At 37.3% G+C, this 23,548-nt stretch overlaps 2 protein-coding genes across 9 annotated transcripts in view; one reads left to right on the forward strand and one right to left on the reverse strand.

Moving 5' to 3' along the window:
- The window catches only part of LOC111874073, a 7,822-nt gene extending 5,508 nt beyond the window's left edge, over nt 1-2,314 (reverse strand). For 2 of the 3 annotated variants that reach the window (XM_033755312.1, XM_033755311.1), the window contains exons 1-2: nt 1,705-2,025; nt 1,402-1,533 (exon numbers count right to left, since the gene is read on the reverse strand). In XM_033755312.1, coding sequence (XP_033611203.1) covers nt 1,402-1,533; nt 1,705-1,896 — 324 coding nt within the window. In that variant the 5' untranslated portion in view covers nt 1,897-2,025. Of the gene's footprint in view, nt 1-1,401; nt 1,534-1,704; nt 2,026-2,265 lie in introns of those variants that run through there. The other variant, XM_023869274.2, reaches the window with a different exon arrangement.
- An 875-nt stretch (nt 2,315-3,189) lies between these two features.
- Nucleotides 3,190-22,442, forward strand: LOC111874071 (F-box/LRR-repeat protein 2). Of its 6 annotated transcripts, XM_023869266.2 has the most exons (8): nt 3,190-3,314; nt 6,150-6,211; nt 12,088-12,401; nt 13,321-13,605; nt 17,108-17,307; nt 20,232-20,462; nt 20,996-21,123; nt 21,771-22,442. In XM_023869266.2, exons 3-8 carry the CDS (start codon nt 12,129-12,131, stop codon nt 22,004-22,006), a joined length of 1,353 nt encoding a protein of 450 aa, XP_023725034.1. In that variant the 5' UTR covers nt 3,190-3,314; nt 6,150-6,211; nt 12,088-12,128; the 3' UTR covers nt 22,007-22,442. The 6 variants fall into 6 exon arrangements, with proteins under 6 accessions (XP_023725034.1, XP_023725033.1, XP_023725037.1 ...); XM_023869265.2 differs by lacking the exon at nt 6,150-6,211; XM_023869269.2 differs by lacking the exons at nt 3,190-3,314; nt 6,150-6,211 and adding an exon at nt 3,591-3,920.
- The last annotated feature ends 1,106 nt before the right edge of the window (nt 22,443-23,548 follow it).

Consider the following 23,548-nt stretch of genomic DNA (forward strand, 5'->3'; position numbering starts at 1 on the left):
TAGTGACAGTAATATTTAGAGTGTTATAATTATTTGTAGTTACGACGCGTGAGTGTCTAGCAAAAAACGCAAAAAAAAAAAGTAAAGGTATCCTTGTAACAGGCCGTGGAGGCCCATAGGGTTTGTGAGATGTTGAGGTTCCCACATTTTCTAGACAATCGGCTCATAGATGGCGGAAAGATTGTCAGCCTTACGTGCCGGCTGCCCTTTACCCCCAAGAATATTCCTAGTACTCATTTCTGTTAGAGGATGAGTCGACCCCAGGGCCATAGTGCGGCTGGAATGATTAGGTCAATTGAAAAAATCCAATGAACTCATCGGGACTTGAACCCGCGACCTCCCTGCTCGTAGCATACTGCCTCAACCAACTACGCTACCGCGTACCCCCTCGTGAGTGTCTAATAATTCTATTCATCTAATCCAGAACCCATTATAATTATTCACACAAATCAGGAATATGTGACAGTACTTATTTCTTTGTTGCGTGTACCTGCGCCAAGATGCAACGGTGTTCCATTCACGAGTACATGAGAATATGCCATTATCCATTATGCTCTGATAAAAAACACCCACAACCTCACACACTAATTATGAATGCTAATATTACAATGCGATATGCAGTATATCAGGTAGGTCTCTCGCATTCAAGCCTTGCACTAATACGATGTCTTCAAGGTGTGCTGCAAGTCTGTTATCTTATCAAATTCGTATTAGATGTAAATAATTTATTTTTATTTTGTTTCTAATTATTTTATAAATTTCATATAATGTTGTGGCCTATGGTCTGGTCACAAACGACGACTCTGTAAACAGCGGCCGTTGCTTGGTAACGGCCTCATTATACACGCACGCAACAAGAGAAAAACTGCGATTTCTTAGTGGTTAGAAGCGGGACGTTACTTAAGGACTCTGAGAGAAGGACCGCCAGTGTTAAATTCACTTTGACTTTGATATAATATGGAAAAGAGTACTGTGGGACTCTAAACCAAGGATCACTGTGCTATTGAGGGCCAGCAGAAGTTTAACATGTAGCTAAGTTCAGTTGTGAGACAGTGGCCATCCGGGAATGACCTTAACGTGGAAGCTGAAGAATCTCCACTGTTAGAAGCCATTATCCGAAAACGGCTAGTGTAGACACTGCGGTGTGGAATACATTTAGCGCGGATTCTAGTGATGTGTAAAGTGTGGAGATCAGCGATGGCGCTATAATTAAGTTTAGTCACGAAACGTGTGTTAAAGTGGTCAATAAACGAGTCACCAAAACCGGTTTCCATGTGACTACTCATATACGTAAAAATATCTACAACATATCTAATTTGACAATTTGCTAGAAACACATTTTTCAATCAGCATGATAATCTTTTTTTAATTTCAGTATGAACAAGTCTGAAGTCTGCTTACCTTCTCACATACCCATTTTCGGATGCACTCGAAGCACCCGCCGGTGGACGAGTCTCGGGAGTCTTCTGTGCACTCTCCCGTGTTGTCTGGGCATTTCCTCTCATAAAAATCTTCATCACTATCCAAGTCATTCTGAAAGAGGCAACGAATTTTATCAAGGCTTCAGTTCATATTTTAATTGGCAAGACCGCTTATGAGTTCTATAAAATTCTTACTTCCAAAATTTGTCAGACAGGCATGTTTCAGTCAACATGATAATCTGTCTTTTTAGTTTCAGTATGAACATGTCTGAAATCTGCTTACTTTAATGCATATCCACTTTCGGACCCACCCGAAGCAGCCGCTGATGGACGAGTCTCGGGCCTGTTTTCTGCTCTCTCGGACTTCGTCACGAGGAGAGCAGTTGTCACCTTCCATTTCGGCCGGAAAACACGCATGAATGCTTTCCGTACCACGTTCCATTTCCAAACCAGAAAGACCTATGTTAACAGACATTTCCGTGGTTCTTTCACGTTATTACGTACACAATCTTCGCTTGCGATAGGTTGAAATGCCAGTTGAATGCTGTAACAAAGGAAATACATCACGATTAAGCTATCTGAAATCAGGAAATTAATTAGTTGAAGTCTGATGAATATGAAAGTATTGACACCAGTGTAACGTGTTTTGCCACTGAAGACGCCGTTCGGGTTGTTAATTGGTTTAGTTAACAACCTACAAGTCTTGGCTACAATTAATTATCACACTGTTACCGGTTTACACAATTTACAAACCCTATGCACAAATCTCTTCACACAGTCCTCAGTAGTCTACACGTATTCAAAGTACGGGAGCTATATAAGTGTCACTGTATTATACACTTACAATAACGTCGGCGGCGGCTACGTTGTACCTGTGTCACTCCTGATCACAAACTAATGACCTAATGACCTCCTACTGCTCAGCCTGCTTTTTTATATCTTTCGCTGTGACCGGCCACGTCACGGTAGGTAGCGGTCCACGTAACCGCGTTGGGGGTGAGGGGCGGTGCGATGACTCACCTTCCACGTCACTGCGGGTGGAGGGGTGGAACGACGTTGTTCTACTGTTGTTGCGGGCGGTTACGCAATAGGCCACATATACACGGTGCCAAATCCCAGAAGACTGCTTTCTTCAGGCCAGATATCGTTTACCAAGCAGCCCGTACCTATAGCAACAGTGTTACACGCAGTAATACAAGCTGGAACTTAGCATACGTAGTTAGGAAAGTACAGAAGTACAAGTAGGCTTGTGAGATCATTTTGTTGTCTGCATATCTCCTTGTTGCTAGGCTTCGGGTTAGTAAATAGGTTCCCACGACAACGAATACACATGCAACAGTAGAAGGATTTTTGCACGCCTCATTTTCTATGCGGTCCATGTCGTATCAAAGGAAATAATGCCGTTAGTTTTTCCCAGAACTAATTTTTTTTTTTACTTTTCCCCTCGCTTCTTTTTACGGGCAGCAATTGATGAGTTCACATATAAACTATTTTTCTTTGAGGGACACAAGATGGCAATGATAATATAAACGTAGCCATAGAAACGAAATCTGTTTACATAAGGCCGAATAAAAATTTTCTTAGGAAACTTGTGAATTTAGATATGTGACACTCGAAAAAGAATATTATCCTGATGCTCGCAAAAATCACTATAAGCAATATCTCGGAATAAAAATAAAAACATATCGTGATTATTTAATAAATTGTTCTCTCCTCCAACACCCACAGCAGTAGTTTGTGTACTACCATCTAACGGTCAGAATGAGAACTATGAAACTGTTTTCTAGGTTATTTGTACTAGACTTGAAACTCACAATAAAGCCGTAATGCAGGTTTTCCATGCATAACTACAATCTGTATATGCGGAGCAGAACTTGTGCAGGATCCACGACGGTATGTCTGTTTTAATTCATGGGTCAGTGGCTTTATTACGTGTTATTTAATCCAAGGAAGAAATAAAGTGTGCGTTCATTTTATCAACATAACCTCAAAATTTAGCACGTGCACCATGTTTGTAATGTTTACTGATGAATAATTTCGAGGTTTTGAGACAGTTTATTACACTTTTAGAGGGCTGTGGTATGGGCGGAAAAAGTTGTAATATTCTGCAACATTGATTCTGCTAGACTGCTGCAAAAGAATATTTGTGCAGCAGACATTTCTTGGAAAGTAATTTCACTACACGTGGAAGATTACACCTGAACAGAGTGTCGGTTCATTGACTCCGATTCTGCTTCGCAATCATTCCCACATCATCCTGTCTCTTCATTGAATCCCTTGCCCTCAGTTATAAATCACAGAGACAATACGATGTATTTCTCACATAAACAACACACCGATGCTATCACCTGTAACACATATTCTTATCCATGCACATGGTGTGGTGACAAGTCTCACAAGAATTTACATTCCTTGGTGGTGTAAGCAAGCAAATAAGTTGAAGAGTGAAATGGTCAGGCACAGGGCCACGGAGAGGAAGATGCAAATCCTGGCATATCAGTAAGTCGTTAGGAAAGTAATGCTTCTTCATTTTTGCCTTGGAACGTCCTGCTCTTACCTTCTCATGGAGCAGTTATTGAACTAATGGAAGAATATCTGTGGCAGCTGCTCATGTGAGCATCATCAGATATTTCATAAGTTGGGGAAAGCAACCCTTGTGACAAGCAGCTGGAATGCAAAAACAGAAACTACCATGCATTCATTTGCTTTTGTCTCAATATTTAGGTACTCAGTACTGTGTTGATTACATTATGATCATCTGCAGTCAGAGAATGTGTACAAGAAACTAGCTCTGAACTTTTGCTCCATCTCTTCTCTGCTTTGTAGACGTGTATTTCATCTCTGTATATTAGAACATCACTTTCAGACGATGGTCAGAGTTCATTCTGTGCTTTATCTTGAAGTGATTATATTTCTATTTAGAACTGTATGGGAAATTGTTTCCTAACTCACATGGTGAAGGTAAGAATGAAGTGCCATTACTTTACAATTGACTTGAAATGTTCAGTTTATCTGCTTCAATATGAAACAGTGAGGTGCAGAATTGATAGCAGGATTCACTGTGTATTTTGCAATTAATTTTATTATTTTGGGTATGTTTTTCATCTGTTTTATTATTATGGGTATATTCTTTCAGTTATTTTATTATTTTGTCCACATTATTATCTTTAATAATGAATTTGGAAACATGAGTATGTTTCAGGATCATGAGTTCAAAGTTCTTTAATAATTTTTTGATTTGTTTCATTCTGGTCCGTCACACTTAACAGTTACAAATATAAATCACTCTGTCCAATGTGGCCTGTAAGTTTTTTACTGAAGATGGTCCACAGAGACCGAAACATGTAAGGGTGTTAAGTTTTCATGTAGTAAAAAACTTACAGGTCACATTGGATGGAGTGATTTATATTTGTTCTTTAATAATGTTATTGCTTTTCATATATTATTAAATGCTGTCCTGTGCCTGTGTTTCTGTATGGGTGTGAAAATGGTCTCTGACATTAAGGGAGGAACATATACTGAGGGTGTTTGAGAACAGGGTGATGAGAATATTTGGACCGAAGAGAGGTTAGGTAACAGGAGGTTTGAGAAAACTGCTTAATGAGGAGTGTTGTAATTTGTACTCTTCTCCAAGTATAATTAAAGTTGAGGTGGAGGTGTGAGCAGGGCATGTAGCACAAATGGGGGAGAAGAGGAATACATACAGGATCTCGTGTGAAAGCAAGAAGCAAAAACATCATTAGTAAGACCTGGGCGTAGGTGGAAGGATAATGTTAAATTGGATCTTATAGAAATGGGATGGGATAGTATGGGCTGGATCCATTTGATTCATAGGGACCAGTGGAGGGCTCTTTTGAACACGATAATGAACCTACGGGTTCTATAAAATTTGGGGAAATTCTTGAGTAGCTGAGTGAATAGCGGTTTCTTAGCTCAGCTCCATTGATTTGAGTTAGATACAAAGAACACAAATAGCATGTGTGACCTCAGTTTCTAATATCAGAATTTACCTATCATTTGCAGTTACTGCCTGTCCGCCACTAACAAATTATTTGAGATATTAATATATAACAGAGTACTACAGCATTTAACAAACAATAATGTTATTGTAGATAATCAGTTTGGTTTCAGAAGTGGTGCGTTGATGCAGAAGGCTATTTTTACGGTTACTGATTATATTTATAAAGCATGGAACAATAAGGAGATGGTTGTGGGGATTTTTGTGACCTCACTAAGGCATTTGACTGTGTCAGTCATGAACTGCTTGTCCAAAAATTGAAACACTATGGAATAAAAGGATCTCTACTAAAACGGCTTGAAGCATACCTGTATAACAGGAAGCAAAGACTCATTCTACAGACTCCAGACTCAACTACATATGTTTCTAAATGGAAAACTAGAAAAACATGGAGTTCCGCAGGGATCTGTACTGGGACCTTTATTGTTCAATGTATATATTAATGATCTGCCTAAAATTCTAAATGGGTTGGCACATACGGTTCTATATGCTGATGACACCACTTTTATTGTCTCTTCACAGGATATTAGTAGCCTTAATAATAAAATAAATTTAGTTATGAGACATTTATATAGATGGTTCCAAGCTAACCAATTAACACTAAATTAAAAAAAATCCATGTAATGATTTTTATGCCCCCTAAGGCCATGGACTATCCATTACATATAAAATATAATGACCAAACACTTAAATTTTCTGTAAATGTTAAGTTTTTAGGTGTGTGCCTGGACAGTCATTTGGGCAGGGAAAAATGCTCTGATGAAGTGATAAGGTGAGTGTTGCAACCTTTGTGCTTAGAAAACTACAGCCTATAGTAAGTAGGCAAGTGTTGAAAATGGCTTATTGTGCTTACTGTCAAGCTCAACTTAAATATGGTGTTATTTTCTGGGGCTCTTCTTCGTCATCAATGAAAAGAGTTTTTGTGGCTCAGAAAAGAGCAATTAGAGCAATGTTAATGATGAGGCCTAGAAGTTCTTGTAGAGAGGTTTTCAGAGAATTAGAGATACTTACAGTTCCCTGTTTGTTTATATATGCCATGGTCATGTTTGTAATTGAAAACGAAAATAATTATCCTACAAATAATAGTGTACATAAAATTAACACTAGAGTACAAAACAGACTACACTTCACGTCAGCTAGACTATCCATTATACAAAAGGGAGTGTATTATACATCCATACAAATTTTTAATAATTTGCCACATAAATTATATATTTTAAAGGATAATGTTAATTTATTTAAATGAAAACTGAAAGACTTTCATATCTTGAAAGCTGTCTATTTGGACTTGGTTGCATATCGCAACTACTTTTAATTAATCTGACGAGCTCAATATCCGGCCCAATACGGGCAACGGATGTGTGAAGCTATGTATGTATGTATGTATGTATCACTGATTTCCACAATTTACAAGTCACTACATGCTAAGTTTTCTTAGTTTGTTTTACTAATCATTACCTGTAATGGATTTTAACGCTGAAGGTTCTCCCAGTTCGAGTAATATCAAATGCTGTGGAGCCCTGGCAATATTCCTTTGGACGGACAAAATAGAAAACCCGACTCTAACAGTTTGTCTACTGTTGTTGCGGGCGGTTACCTAGCAATAGCCCAGATATCGTTTACCAAGCAACCCATTCCTACAGCAACAGTGTTACACGCAGCAATACAAGCTGGAACTTAGCATACGTAGTTAGGGAAACGTGGAGTTGTTCACATCGGGTGTATTTTTAGTCTACTTTCCTACCTTTAACAAGAATTCTTTTGTCGTTGCATGTATATTCTTTGCTGCGGAAACTCCCTTAGCTAGTTGCTGCTAGTATCTGCGCCGTTATCTAGTAAGGGGTATAGGATACACAGATATGATGGTGATTTTATAAGCCCACTTTCGTTTTTTGAAATAGAGAAGTAGGCTAACATATGACAGTAGGCATGTGAGATCACCTTGCTATCTGCATATTTCCTTATTGTGGCTAGGCTTCGGGTCAGTAAATAGGTTCCCACGACAACGAATACACGTGCAACAGTAGAAGGATTTTTGCACGCCTCATTTTCTATGCGCCCCATGTCGTATCAGAGGAAATAATGCTATTAGTTCTTCCCAGAACTTTTTTTTCTTACTTTTACTCTATTATTTTTACGGGCAACAATTGATAAGTTCACATATAAACTAATTTTCTCGTGAGGGACGCAAGATGGCAACGCAAATGTAAACGTAACCATGGAAACGAAACGTGTTTACATACGGCATATTAATTTTCTTACGAAACTTGTGAATTTATATATGTATCACTCGAAAAAGAATATTATCCTGAAGTTCGCAGAAATGAGACGTCGCAATATCTCGGACTAAAAATAACGACATTATCTGTCCTCTAACACAATCAGAAATTGGATTTAGTATTTGTACCACTATCTAACGGTCAGAATGCGAACTATGAAACGATTGTGTAGGCACTAGTGAAATGCATGTCGCCTCACTAATCGATAATTTGGAACGATTTGGAATAATGGTACGAAGTTAAGGATAGGTAAGGATGGAATTAATGTCTCATAAATTTAGTACTTGTGGAGACGTAATAGGAATATTTTGAAATGTAAATAGGTGGCTGTAGCAAGTTTGATTTATCGTAGAGGGCTAAAACTCTTCGTTTAAAGTCTTTCGAATAGAAAATAAAAATGAGGGAAGAAGGGGTGTTTATCCTGTAATATAACCTTTATTGGTACAGTGTTCATATTTGCTCTAAATAAATTTACGTAAGAATAATTGAGATATGTTAAAATAACGTAGTTGACATGAGGTGAATTTATTGCGTGTTGACACGTTTGATGCACTAGATTAACTTAAATCTGCTTAGGTTTGATCTATTTTGTAGGCACTTCCATGTTTAACATATTTGCATATTAAAGTTTTTGTGATTTTTCCTAAGTGTTTGAAGATATCCTCAATATGTTTACTAGAATTGGTCTCCAGCCACAAGGAGGGAATTTAAAGAGCCTGTTACAAATTGTTTGGCCGTTCTGGCAGAAATTTAACTTGCTGTTTGCATCATACTACTTTACACAACAGAGTCATGGTGTTGTCGACAGACAGATAGCCAGTTCACATTACAGTTTTTCTCCAGTAGCATTCAAACAAACAACTGATTGATTGATTTATTTCGTCACTGTAGATCAATGTACATGATATAGGACAAGTCAAGTTAATTCTGAATATTAACAATTTAATATATGAGTAAGATTAAAATTACAATAGTTACAATTGTTTACAGTTGATTACACTTTAGAATTAGTTAGATATTCTTATTTGTGGAGAATTTGATGGAATGAAGATTGGCAGGGGAAACCGAAGTACTCGGAGGAAACCTGCCCCAGCGCCACTTTGTCCATCACAAATCCCACTTGCCCAGATCGCAGTGGTGGGAAGCCAGTGACTAATCGCTTAAGCTATGGCGTGGCCTTAGAATAACAGCATGAAGTAAGCTTATGCATTATGTGCTGGCCGTCTGATAAATTCCAAGGCTCATGTTTTTACTGCTATTGAATATTACCTGTGTGATAAGTGATCATGACTTCTGTTATTTCCTGTGTCAAAATACCACATGTGAGTTGCACATTGGGACAATAATGTTTATGTGGAAAGTGATTATAAATAGAAAGAAAACGTCACACAATCACAGATAAATTAAAGATAGACAGGATCATTACTTACTCACTCATGGACCTCATGGATCTGAGCTCTTCTTGAGGAGCTGCCAATTCTGCAGCAACTCAAGAATTTCCCAGCATTTTATGGAACCTGAAGGTTCATTTCCATATTCACAAGAGCCCTCCACTGGTCCCTATCCTGAGCCAGATCAATCCAATCTATACCATCCCATCCTGTTGCTCTAAGACCAATTTTAATATTGTCCAACCATCTATGCCTTGGTCTTCCCTGTGGATCATTATTTGATGAAAAAGAACTGAATCAGAAGGCTAAATTTTCACTGAAGAGAAATTAAACGAGATTGGCATTACACTGCCCTCAGCAGTTCCTTATGTGTCTTGCACAGGAAAGCAGGCTTTAAAGTTTCAAGCTAGCTCTATTTTTGGAAAGGAACCTCAGTGTGTGAATGCAAACATTTTATGAAGATGCAAGGGATATGTACATAAACAACAGAGATCATATCTGACATTGTCTGTGGCATGTATAGGTTTAGAACTGTTTTGCTAGTGGCATGTAATACCATGTAGCCCATGTAACCTCCCTGTGTAATTTATACCCAAGTCAGCAAATACTATAACATTGCTAACATCCACCTTCAGTTACAGTTATTTCTGTATTACACATTCCATTCCAGCTGCAGGATGTTCAGGTCCAACTATAACTTGATACATACATACATCTGCGTTTCAGGATATTCATAAATGCAATCTGCACTGAATATGAAACATGTCACAAGCTTTACAAACAACAATACCTCTTTACAATTCCAACATGCCATATCACAATAACAAACAAACATAAATGCAAGCAACATGCATCTAAATAAATACATAAGATACAGATTATATTTACACTTAATGTCTATATTGATGCCTATTGTGGGGCATCCATCAGTCAGCGTGCACTCCCCTTCTATTCCTTAGCTGTTGATCCTGACAGAAGAGCAAAAGTTCATCAACAGTATATGACGGATTGTGTAATAGGACATCCCTTATTTCTTTTATAAACTTTTTTATCATGTACTAAATCAGTTAAATAATCAGGCAGACGGTTAAATATTTTTATGCTCATGCAATGGACCCCTTTCTGCCTCATTGCTAGATTTGATTGTAGGACATGTAAATTTTTTCGTGTCTTGTCGGTCTCTCATAAATTGAATAATTAAAAGTAAAATACTCCCAAGTTATTTATCATAAAAGTCATCAGAGATAAAATATATTGAGAGACAGTATTAATATATTTAACTTTATAAATGCTGGCCTACATGACTCTCTATGTTTCATCCCCATTATTATTCTAATAGTCTTCTTTTGTAAGAGAAAGATCTTCTTGGCCTCTGATAAATTACCCCCAAAAACTATTCCATATCTCATGAGTGAATGAAAGTATGCATGATATATCATTTTAAGTGTTGTAACATTACTATATGTTTTCATAATTCGTATTGCATAACATGCCTTTCCCAATCTGGGTAACAGTGATTCAACCTGTGTCTTCCAATTCAAGAACTTGTCAATTTCAATGCCCAAAAATTTAATATGAGTTTCCTCTCGTAATACTTCATTGTTAAACTTTAAATGTACAGGCATATTGTCACAATTGATTCTTTCAAATGTTAACACTTTAGTTTTCCTCAAGTTTAGGGTTAAGCCATTGTATTTAAACCACTGACTTAAGGAATTTAACATAAGTTTAGATCTTTCTTGAATTTCGTCGATATTAATACCCGACACTAATATACTTGTATCATCAACATACAGTAATGACTTGTTGTCAGTACTTAATGTTGATGGCAGGTCATTAATATATAAAAGGAAGAACAAAGGACCCAAAATCAAGCCCTTTGGCACTCCATATTTGACGGTTCCCCAGTCTGAACAGCATTTTCCATTTTCATTATTATAAAGTTCAACTCTTTGTCTTCTATTTTCCAGATAGGACTTCAACCATATTTTCATTTTACCACCAATGCCATATGTTGCTAATTTACTCAAAAGAATATCATGACTCACACAGTCAAATGCTTTTGTCAAATCACAAAAAATTCCTAATGAATGATTGCATCTTTCCAGTGTTTCAAAAATATGATTAGTTAATGTATATATTGCCATTTCTGTGTTACTGTTTTCTCTAAATCCACAAACTGTGCAAAAGATATTAAATTGTTTGTATATATATATATGTTGCTTTATCCTATTGTACACCACTCTTTCAAAAATCTTAGAAAAACTTATTAGCAATGATATTGGTCTATAGTTTGCCATAATTGCCTTCTCACCTGTTTTGTATAAAGGTCTTAATGAGGCAAATTTCATTCTATCAGGATATATTCCTTGCTCAAAAGATGCATTAAATATGTGACACAATGGTTTACTTATCTCAGTTATACAATATTTCAATATCTTACTAGAAATGCCATCATATCCTGTAGAATCTTTTGATTTTTGCAACATAAGTATGCTCTTTATTTCCACCTCCGTTGTGGGTATTAGCCTCAGTTCAGGGAATTTATCAAATTTCAAAGTGTCTAAGAATTTAATAGCTTCATTTTTATTGGCACTTTTCGTTTCCAGATTCTCAGCTACAGTTATAAAGTATTTATTGAATACTTCTACTACTTCCTTAGTATCAGTTACTTTGCTATTCCCCACTTTCAATTCAGTTATATTATCTGGGCCCCTCCTCTTCCCAGTTTATTTATTAATAATCTTTCAGGTTAATTGTCTTTTGATTTCCGAGTTACTTATAAGTTTTTGGTAGTACAGTTTCTTAGCTTCTTTTATTACTTTCGTTAATGTCAAAAGTACTTTTTATAGTATGATTCCAGTCTCTCATCCTTTGATTTTTTTAACTAAGTAGTATAAAGCTCTTTTATGATTACAAGATGTTTGTATACCTTTGGTTATCCATTTATTGGTGTCTTTCTTTTTTTTGTACACCAGGGGAAAGCTGTTTTCTGAAATTGTTAAGAAGGTAATATGAAATGACATCTGCACTGTTGTCGCTGTTGGAAGAGAAAAGAGTTACTTCTGACACTATTTCCAAGCCATCTCTAGTCACCAGCAAATTCAAGTCAATAAATGACTTCCCAGATGAACTCCTCCTCAAAATCTTGTCACACTTCAGACCAGAGGAGTTATGTCTTGTCATTGCACAAGTTTGTGAACGGTGGAATGCTTTGGCAAGGGATGTGACCCTCTGGAAATCACTTTCTTACAGATGTGATAAATATTCAGAATTCAGTAAAGATGTACAGGTAAGTTAAAATATTTTTTTTTTACAGATTTTGGTTTTTTAGGTTGTAACTTCATACAGTCTTGATCCTGAAAATGTTTCTGTGAATTGTCTATTCGACCGCCTCTGTGGTCTAGTGGTCAGAGTTCTTGGCTACAGATCCAGAGGTCCCAGGTTCGATTCCCGGCGCTACCAGATTTTCTGATTAGTGGGTCTGGAATAGGCTCCACTCAACCTCGTGAGGGTACTTCAGGAGCTATTCGAAGGAAATAGTGGCTCTGGTCTTGAGAACCGAAATTAACGGCCGTGGGGATCTGTTGCACTGACCACTCAACACCCTCTATCCGCTAAAGTTAGCACTAACTTCGCTGACGAGCGGCGGTCACTCAGTAGGTATAGTTCACTTATGGACTACAGCCACCGAGGTTTTTTTTTTTTTTCCTTGAATGGTCTATTCATTGAACAGACTAGCTGACACTGAATAGCCATCGAGATTAACTCCTCTTTAAGAGGCTCTGGGCTCTGAAGTTGTTCAAGGAATATAGGCATCATCATGGCAGATTCTTCTTAGAGGTGCCGCTGGTAATAAAATAATCCTGTGTAGGTATTAGCAGGCGAGCACGAGGTAGCGTAGTTGGTTGAGGGGGGAAGGTCGCGACTTCCAAGTCCTGATGAGCTCATTGGATTTTTCCAATTGACCTAATGCTTCCAGCTGCACTAAGACCCTGGGGTTGACTCGGCCTCTAACAGAAATGAGTACCAGGAATTAATTAAATAATTTTCCTGGGGAGTAAAGCGCAGCTGGTGCATAGGGATGACAACCTTACTGCCATCTTTGAGCCACTTGTCTAGATAATGTGGGACCCTCAACGTCTCACAAGCGTATGGGCCTTCACGGCCTGGTACAGGGATAGCTTTACTGTTATTTTTTTCTACTGTAGGTATTAGCAGAGGCTCCTGCACTACACTCATTCATCATTGACAACCGTGATGATGCATTTCAACTTCTGGAACTTCTGTTTGACAGCTGTGGTTGTCTGAAAAAGCTGAATCTCCGGTTCTGCTCTCTCAGTGAGGACAGCACTGGCCTCTTAGCTAGTATTGTGGCCTTCTACCCTAATCTGGAGGAGCTGACCCTAAAGGGTTGCTTCCCACTTACGGAAGCCGGGTATTCACTCATTCCACGCCTGAAGAAACTATCAGTATTGGACCTTTCACACTCTGAGGTAGATTGCTGTGTGTATCTACTAACCCTTTGCCCTTCTTAACATAATAAAATCTTATTTAAAATTGAAATATCCAGAAAAATGGCCTGACAACACTTTATACTAGTGTTCTAAAGGGAATGGCCAAAGGGTTAAATTAGTGTAGTGCTGGCATGAGTCAGAATCCTTTCCCTGCCAGACAGGCTGTTCTTAACTTCCTATGATTCCATCTGTCTATCCTCAGAAGTTCATTTTCTATTCCATGTTATTTGTAAATATATTAAGAATAACAGTACAGTGATGCAGAGTAGTTTATTGTCAAGAGTTTTTAATTTATCTTGGGAAAACTGATGTTTTCTTTTTGTAGGTGTTACTAAGGTTTTACCAAATGATGTGTCAATTCTCGCATAATTTGTATCAATAAGTCTTGTTCAAAGAGTGGGCAGGTGTATTTCATCTGGTTTGGCATACAGTGTTTCTGTCATTGGTCTTAGGTGGGTCATTTATTGCAGATACAAATGTAATGTTGGTAATCATTTGTAGCTAGGCACTGTGCTTATGGTTGCAATTTTGCACATACAGCTAATTAACAATAGAGAGATCATACTATATAGAGGCATAATTTATATTTTCCTTTCATTGTGCTCAATATACGTTACATTAAAAATGTCTGAAATAAACATCATGGTTCTTAAGTCTGTCTGTGTATCGCAACGCGTACCCATCTTTTTTTAGAGTGAGCCGTTTGTGAGAAATATGATAATTTGATTAATGTTCATGTAAAACAGGGATCACAGTGGAATCCCCACTTAATGTTCCTCAACTTAAGGTTTTCCCTTATTTAATGTTCAGTTTCTCTAAAAAATGGTAAGGTTTTTCCCGTGGTTAATTAACTAAGCACTATGCTATGAAGACATGTTTGGGAGTGGAGGTATAGCTCAGCTGTTCTTGACCTCTGCACTAGATGGAAATGGGTGGTCAGCCCCAGCTACTTAACCTCTTGTATAGGAAGTTGGATGGATCCCAGAGCTGGTCTGGTTGCTGTGGAGAAGAGAAGATCTCTTGCCCTTGCCAGGAATCAAACTTCAGCCATCAAACCTGTAGCCTGTTACTATACCGACTGAGCTATCCAGGCTCCCACAGTTTTAGTAATCCTAAGTCAATTATTTCTGTGTTATCCCCATTTAAACTTTTCCTCAGTTTAATGTTCCAATCCAGTGCCCCCCAAAGAAACCTTAAGTGTGTGTTTCACTGTATATTGGAACAGTACAGACCAACATGACTACTTTGAACGTACATTCCCAATACTGAAGTTCATGAAAAAGTTAAATAGTTCCATCCAGTGTGACTGGTTAAGATCTTCTTATTTCAATTATTCATGCCCTTACATGTTTCAATCTTCAGAGACATGTAAGGGCATGAATAATTGAAATAAGGAAATCTTAACCAGTAACACTGGATGGAACTATTTAACTGTTTCATTCATTCATTCATTCATTTATTCACATTCCATAAAATCCTTACATGGTTTAAACAACCGAACAGATATAGAAATCGTCAAGTAGTATGAACTCATCTTGCTTATATAATCAAGCAGTTGTCAATATGTTTACAATATAAAACAATTTGAAAAGTTTACACAGTGTCACAGTAATCAATATACAATATAAAATAAGGGTGATAAGTTATATGGATAATAATATTGACAACTAATCAGATAAGAAGTATTATTACAGATAAAATGAAGGTACTTGGTCAGTTTCACATCATTCTTTTCATAAAATCCTTACACAGTTATACAACCAACAGATATAGAAATCGTCCAGTAGTATAAACTCATCTTGCTTATAAGTCAAGCAGTTGTCAATATGTTTGTAATATAAATCAAATTAAAAAGTTAAATATATAAATTACCCTTTGCATAATGTTGCCATTGTCATCTATTAAAATATTCCTCCAATGTATAAAAGGAGTTCACAAATAAAAACTCTTTTAAACTGGCTTTAAACTTATTTGCATTATTTGAGATTATTTTGATTGTATTTGGAAGTCCATTATAAATCCTTGCAGCCATGTGATAAACCCCATTCCTGTATTTCGCCAAATTGACCTGGTACATATGTATATTCATATTTTGTCTAGTATCTTTTCCATAGTAATCCTTATTTATACTGAATATTTCTTTATTATTTATTACAAACATAATTAATGAGTACATGTACTGTGATCTTAGGGGCAGTATGTTCATATCCCTAAAATGTTCTCTACATGACTCTCTAAGATCACAGCCTTTGATCAATCTTATGGCTCTCTTTTGCAATTTAAAAACCCTTTCGGCATGCGACGAGTTTCCCCAGAATATCAGGCCATACGTCATAACCGAATGGAAATATGAGTAGTAGATACTTTTTAATATTTTCATAGATACTACTGGTTTTATATTTCTGATCATGTAGCAGGCTGTAGTCAATTTCTTTGTTACCTCATCAATATGTCTTTCCCAGGTCATGGCGTTTTCAATGGTCAGTCCAAGAAATTTAGTATGATTTGTGTTTGTAATAATTGTTACTAAATCTCCTATATCCCTTTGTACCTGGTTTTTTGCAGTAAAGTTTATATAATATGTTTTCATTGTATTTAAAGACATTAAGTTTTTTTTTAACCAGTCATCTAGTAAACTGTATACTTCGTTTATTGTTTTTCTAAACGTAATTGGATTTGCATGTGAGATTAACACACTGGTATCATCTGCAAATAAAATAGGTGTACTTTTTGCCTCCAATATCTTGGGCAAATCATTTATATATATTATAAACAGAAGAGGTCCCAGTATTGACCCCTGTGGAACACCATTAGTTACTTTAGCCCATCCTGAATATACTTTTTTATTGTTAGTTCCATTATAAATGGTTGTTCTCTGAAATCTATCCTGTAAGTATGATTTGTATAGGTTGTATTGTTTATCCTTTATTCCATAATACTTTAATTTATTAAGTAATACTGTATGACTAACACAGTCAAAAGCCTTTTCCAGGTCACAAAATATCCCACTGACTAGCATTTTATTATTTAGTGAATTTAATATTCCAGAAATAAGTCTAAAAATAGCATTTTCAGTCCCCCGTTTTTCTCTAAATCCAAACTGATGGTTACTTAATATGCTGTTGTCATTTAAATGTTTTAATAAACTACTATACATTACCTTCTCAAATATTTTACTTATAGATGTCAAGATGGAAATAGGTCTATAGTTAGATACCCTGTTTTTATCACCTTTTTTATATACTGGCANATATATTCATAATATTAGTGTGATGGACCAGAATGCAACACATAAAATTCACTGAAGGTCATCATGCTCAGTTAGAAGTTTTGGATATGAAACATGTGAGCAGAGAGATGAAGAGGAAGAGTCTTCCTCCTATGCATTCATTTTATGCCTTAATCCATTTCATGCATACAGATGAATGCAACTGTAAGTACCATTTTAGTCAATGTAAGGAAGATACTTTCTTCTCAATAGGAACTGAGTGGCAAAGCAGTCCGTCTTATTGCAGAAAGTTGCCAGCACTTAAAGAAACTTAACCTGGATGATGTAAGAAAGATTTCTGATGACGATGTAGTGCATATCATCAAAAAACTGGGAAGCCAGCTGATAACCCTGATCTTGGATGGAGAAGATCTCACAGATGTTGCATTTTCTAACCTTAGTAATTGTGTCAGGTAACATTAAGCACTTTGATTTTTACAGTTTAAGAAGCAGGATTTCATGTTCCTTAATATAATGCTTTCCCTGATTTAACATTCAGTTTCAATGATCCCAAGCCACTAACTCTAATGTTACATTTTATCCATTTAAGATTTTCCTTGCTCTGAAGTGCCAAAAATCACTGTTTCCCAAAGAAACCTTAAAAAGTGGTTTCATTGTTTTATTTACTTGTGAGCCAAGTGTTCTCAGTTACCGAGGTAACTGGGTGGCCAGGATTCAGTCTCCATCAGGGGCCAAGAATTCTTTTCTACACAGTGTTCATATTATTCTTGAAGTACACTTAGTTTCTCATTCAAAACATATCCTGCCATTTGAAAAAAGATACGTAGCATCATGTATCTCCAGAAATGTATTCTCCTTGGTAGTTATACTTTAAGGTTTTAGGTTTACCAATAGTTGGAGTCAAGGTAGGAAAACAAGACACCATTGCAAACAGATATCTTCTTATTCATTCATTCATTTATTGTATATTCCATAAATCCATATACATAGATATAGAACCAGTCACATAGTTAATATAGTACAATACAAATATAAATATATATGTACAGTTTATAATCATTAAAATAGATAAAAAAACATGTGTTAAATTTATATCAAAAAAACAGTCTTTCATCACTATACATAAAATTATGCAATATTAAAACTGTTTATGCTATTATCCTTATTATCCATGTCTGCTTCTCATTAAGGAAGGAGGAAGTAAATTTATGTTCTTACTACTCAGTGGAGGTTTTGAATTAGTTAAATTGTCTGTGTTTTCATAATATAGCCCTAACTAACAGTGTAATATCAGATGTTGAAGATATACAAAATATGGGTTTCAAGAAGTTCTTGTATATGAGCTTTTTTGTTGAAAACGGTGACAGCTGGTGACAGATCCACATGCAGGCAGAATTATTAATATCTGTAACCAGCATATGAAGCACTTATTAGAACCGTGTGTTACCATAATTTCATGGAACATCATTTTGCAAAGTCACAACAACTGTGAAAAACGCATATCAGAATATCTGTCCAGCTTTCTATCCGTCCATCTGTCTCTCCATGTGAAATAACTCAGCTCCCACTGGACTGATTTTCAATGTAGGGTATACTGGGGAGTTTTACTAACATTTCATGACAAAATTCAATTTTGGTTAAAAGCAGACAACAATAACATTGTATTGTGAAGATCCAGATGCATATTTTGAGAGTAACTCACTCTCTCTGCTACTCCTTTGATGAGAGTACACGGGAGTTGTCATGGGGGAGGGAAGCCATGGCCTTCCCGCTTACTAATTTCACAGATGAAGTACTATATTAGTGGGAGGGTGGTGTGGTATGGACTGGATTGATCTGGCTCAGGATTAGGGACACTTGTGAACATGGTAATGATCCTTCAGGTTCCATAGAATGTTGGAAAATTCTTGAGTAGCTGCAAAACTGGTGGCTTCTCAACAAGGGCTCAGCTCCGTGGAATCAGTCAGGTGAAATATCTGATAATGTCCCAGATGTTGTGTTATACATACCTTTCTGTACAACAGAAGATGGGAAATGTATGTATAACACATCTGATAGTGTCCCAGATGTTGTGTTATACATACATTTCCCATCTTCTGTTGTATAGAGAGGTCATCAGTATTATATTGTCACGTGTATCACAGTGACTAAAGATTGGGTTCAGATTTGTAATTGGATTTATTAACAACCTACAGGTCATAACTACAAATAATTCTTACACTATTGCTGCTTTACACAATTTACAGTCATTCCACACTAATCTTCTGTCTGTTTCCACTAGTCTTCATGTATTTATAACGCAGGAACTATAAAAGTCTCCCTAAATCACACCACTGCACTATAGCACACACGAAGTCTTCAGATCACATGTTAAGTCTTCACAGGCTGACTTCTTATACTCTTTTGTACTCCTCGAGCTTAATGCTTGCTTGCTTGTTCGCTTGCTTCTGCCGCTACTACTCACTTGTAACTGCCTTGAATGAATTCTCTCACTCTTACTTACATAACCGTGGAATGGACATGGACCCACAGTAAACACATATGATGAGATTGCTATCCAGCCAGTCTATTGGTGCATTGGTCAGATCTACGGAAAACAGAGCTTCCTCTATTGTTGTGTGTTGGACCGTGTTTACAGAGCTGTTGGCTGGCAACATGTTTATGAAATCCATTACAGTATTGTTGCTGTGCCCATGTATGGGGCAGTGATAGCATATAGAGGCAATTGACTTAATCTACACACATTGTAGACACTAAAATCGCATCTGCATAAAAACCAGCCAATATTCAGCCACACTTGAAATTAACAGAGAAAACTTGAAGTGAAAACCATATGTGAAGAGTGATGCATAAAGTCGTGGAACTAAAATGGTTTTCGGTTCTGTGAGGGAAGGAGTTGGCTTTGGAATCTCTTGCATCTGCCTATAATTGAACACCAATGATAGGTTAGTATGGAGCAGTTGGCGGAATGAGAATTGCGGGCAGGAACTGAAGTAGTCAAAGAAAAACTTTCCCCAATGCCACTTTGTCCATGAAATGGTTAAGATTGAGTTTTATGTTTGTTAATTAATCTTTCTGTTTCAGCTGTAGAATTTATATAATATTGATGAGGTGGGAATATAATGAGTAGCGAGGTGATAAGGGTTTGGAAAGAGATGGTTATTTGAAGTTGCCTTCCCACTACTTGCCTGGAAAGACTGAGGAAACCCATTAGAAACCTGTTGGAATATCCTGTAGCTTGATTGTAATTGAACTGGTTACCTCCAGAATAAATGTCCAGAGCGTTATCACTTCTCCAGTATGCTCCACATAAGGATATTATGGGTAGGCCCCCATTCTGAGTTTGCTGACTTGTGATGTTACCAATGTGCTCCAGGCTTCAGGAACTAGAAGTTTCCTTCTGTGACCAAATGACTAATAAAGGACTGCTGAAAGGAATTGGATCACTGCAGCAACTTCACTCTTTGCATCTCAAGAAGGGTCACAACTTGACTGCTCGTGGATTGTCCATGTTTCTCCATCGACCTGCTATGGCTTGCATGGTGTGTTTGAATCTTTCGGAATGTTCCAGCCTGGATGATTATGGTTTGGAAAGAATTGCAAACAGGTACAAAAAATTCATCCCATGTGCATGTATGAATATAATGGTTTCATGTTTGAAGAGAGAACATAGATCACAAACAAGAAAGAAACTCTGTGGCTTTTGTCTGCAAGCGAACTATACTGACCAAGTGACTGCTGCTTGTCGGCGAAGTTAGTGCCAACTTTAGCAGATAGGTGTCTCGTGGTCAGCTCAACAAATCCCCACGGCTGTTAATTTCGGTTCTCTAGACCGGAGCTGCTATTACCTTGAAATAGCTCCTCAGTTATCCTCACGAGGCTGAGTGGACCCTGTTCCAGACACACTACTTCTCAGAAAATCTGATAGAGCCGGGAATCAAACCTGGACCCCTGGATCGCTTTGTTCATTCAAAACAGATAAATCGCAAGTAATTTAAATTATAGCATACTGTTGTGTTTATTACTATAGCTGTCTGTGTTTACTTCCACCAGAAATTAATACAGAGTGGGTTAGTGTAGCAGCAACACTCTAGACTCATATTTGGAAGGCTTTGAAGTGTATTGTGTTTGTCCATGCAGATGCGTCCATTTGAGAACATTATCACTCTGTTGGTGCTGGGATGTGACAGATGCTGGCATCATGATGGTAATGAGGTGCTGCAATCAGTTGCGTGTGCTGGATCTTCTTGGTGTTGTGTGTATTACAGGTATATACTTATTTACCGATGTTTTGGAGGAGCCTCCTGACCCTTTCTTCAAGGTAAAGATGAAGCATCTACATACTCCTCCCCTCCAGAAGAATGTCACTTTATGTGGAACTACACAAATACATTCCTCTGTGTCATACTTTCGTTCCTGTTTTGATTGTGGTTGATTGTGGTGTGAGAAAAGGCATTTCCGCATTTCAGTCCTCTTCCTCCCATAATTTTATGTGTTTCACCACAATTCTTGTCTATGTAAAAGAACTTCATTTTTACTGGCACTACAACTCTGTGCAGGTCTTGGCTTCAATGATGGTTTGATAACAGTAAATTTTTCTTGGGTGGGGTTGTTAACCCCATCCTCAAACCTGGAATACCAGGGAATACACTTCATCTGACCCCTACCCTTTGACCCTTTTACTTGTCTGGCAAGGGTGGCTCTACCAGGAGCTTATGCTGCCACCAGCATAGCTGTCTGGGTAAGTGTGGCATGTAGACCTCTCCATAGTAGGACAATAGGCCTAAAGGATGATGTGAAAGAACAGATCTTGCTGTTGTCATACACAGCTTTATTTGAGCATTCTGAAGAACTTCATTTTGCAGCATACCTGGTATGTTATCTTCAGACTTTTACCTTTGTCCGTTGTTGACAGGTATTGGTTACTTTGCACTAGTGCCTTCTCATCTGCCATACCTCAGGCGATTGAATCTGGAGCAGTGCAACAGGGTGTGTGACAAGTCTGTAGAAGAACTTGTGGCTGCTGCTCCAGAACTGGAAGTTATTGATTATTATGGTCATCGTGTGGTAGCAGGAATGAGTGAGTCGAGTAACAGTACAAGTACTAAAGAGGAAGATGCTAAGTGGTTGAGTGCAGATGAAGGTCATTGACAGAAGTCATTGGATCATGTGTATTAACTACAAGTGAACTAGCACTTGAAAATATTTCAGAAATAGTAAATTTTTAAGTACAGGTCCGTTTTTCAGGCACACATCTTGTGCTGTGGTTGCTTTGCTGGAGAAGTGGAATTCATCATTGGTGGTCACAGGGCAAAACACAAGAATTTAAACAACTATAAAAAATTTCAAAATGCATAATTTATTTTTATGCAATAATGAATGAGAAATTATTTTTCATAACAGTTAATAATATTGAAGACATTGTACTTCCTGATGGTAGTGTTCAAAGTGCCATAACATGTTATATGATAGTTTTGATCAGGCTTCCTTTGATTGTCAGCTAAATATGAAAGTACGTATGTATGTATGTATGTATTTCGTCTCTATAGATCATTGTTACATGATATAGGACAAGTCAGATACTGTACATTGGCTGATTACAATAAGAGAATAAAGTTACAATACTTAAAATTGTTTACAATAGATTACAGTAGATTACAATAGTTAAGATTTCACATAGTGTGAGGTGGAAGCCATATTTGGTCCTCTCGGCATGTCGGCTTCCATATGTCATGGAGAATTTGATGGAATGAGGATTGGCAGGGGAAACTGAAGTACTCGGGAGAAAACCTGCCACAGCGCCATTTTGTCCATGACAAATCCCACTTGACTAGACCACAGCGGTGGGAAGCCAGCGACTAACTGCTTAAGCTATGGTGCGGCCTTTGAGATAATATTGGTGAATTTGGTGATACCACTGGTATAACGTTTCACTGTAGACTCTACACTGCAACATCCCATTACATCTGTTCTCCCTTCCTGGTGCAGCTTCTTGGTATCTACAATCTCTCCAGAATAGCCCATTCAGGTACATCTGGTGATAGCACTGGTATAATGTTTCACTGTAGACTCTACACTGCAACATCTCATTATATCTATTCTCCCTTCCTGGTGTAGCTTCTTGGTATCTGCAATCTCTCCAGAGTAGCCCATTCAGGTACCTCTTCGACTGCGTTATCTTGGTTGCTGGAAGAAAGAAAGGAAAACTGCGCAGTAGGGATTCCCGAAACCGATTATTCATGAATTATGTGGTTATAATTGATTAGTGTTTGTCTCACACGAGAGAAACTCATCCACTTTATAGAAACAATGATCAAGTAGGTAAGTTTTCAGAGCACTTTTGAATTTATATAGTACTGGTATTTCTTTAATATATCATGGCAGATGATTTAGCAGTCCTACATTGTTAAAGTTGTTCTTGCATAGACTTGTATTACATGGGACGATGTGCAAGTCATCTTTTTCCCTTGTGTTGTATAAGTGTAATCCTGAGTTGGTTGTGAAATCATTTGATTTGGATTTTATGTATATTAGAGTTTCGTATATGTACAAAGATGGTAGAGGTAATATATGTAATGATTTGAAAATTTGTTTACAACTAGTCGCTTTTTGGACCTGGGTCATAGCTCTTATAGCTCTCTTCTGTAATTTAAAGATCAATTTTGCATTTACTGAGTTGCCCCAAAATATCAG

Source organism: Cryptotermes secundus, unplaced genomic scaffold (assembly GCF_002891405.2).
Source record: "Cryptotermes secundus unplaced genomic scaffold, Csec_1.0 scaffold1991, whole genome shotgun sequence".
Classification (NCBI taxonomy): Eukaryota; Metazoa; Arthropoda; class Insecta; order Blattodea; family Kalotermitidae; genus Cryptotermes; species Cryptotermes secundus.

Bases quoted from the DNA above. Each gene is read 5' to 3' on its own strand.
- LOC111874071 (XM_023869266.2), top strand. From the start codon at position 12,129: ATGACATCTGCACTGTTGTCGCTGTTGGAAGAGAAAAGAGTTACTTCT. The intron at 13,606-17,107 runs GTAGATTGCTGT...TCTTCTCAATAG, and splicing joins TGGACCTTTCACACTCTGAG to GAACTGAGTGGCAAAGCAGT. The intron at 20,463-20,995 runs GTACAAAAAATT...TTGTCCATGCAG, and splicing joins TTGGAAAGAATTGCAAACAG to ATGCGTCCATTTGAGAACAT.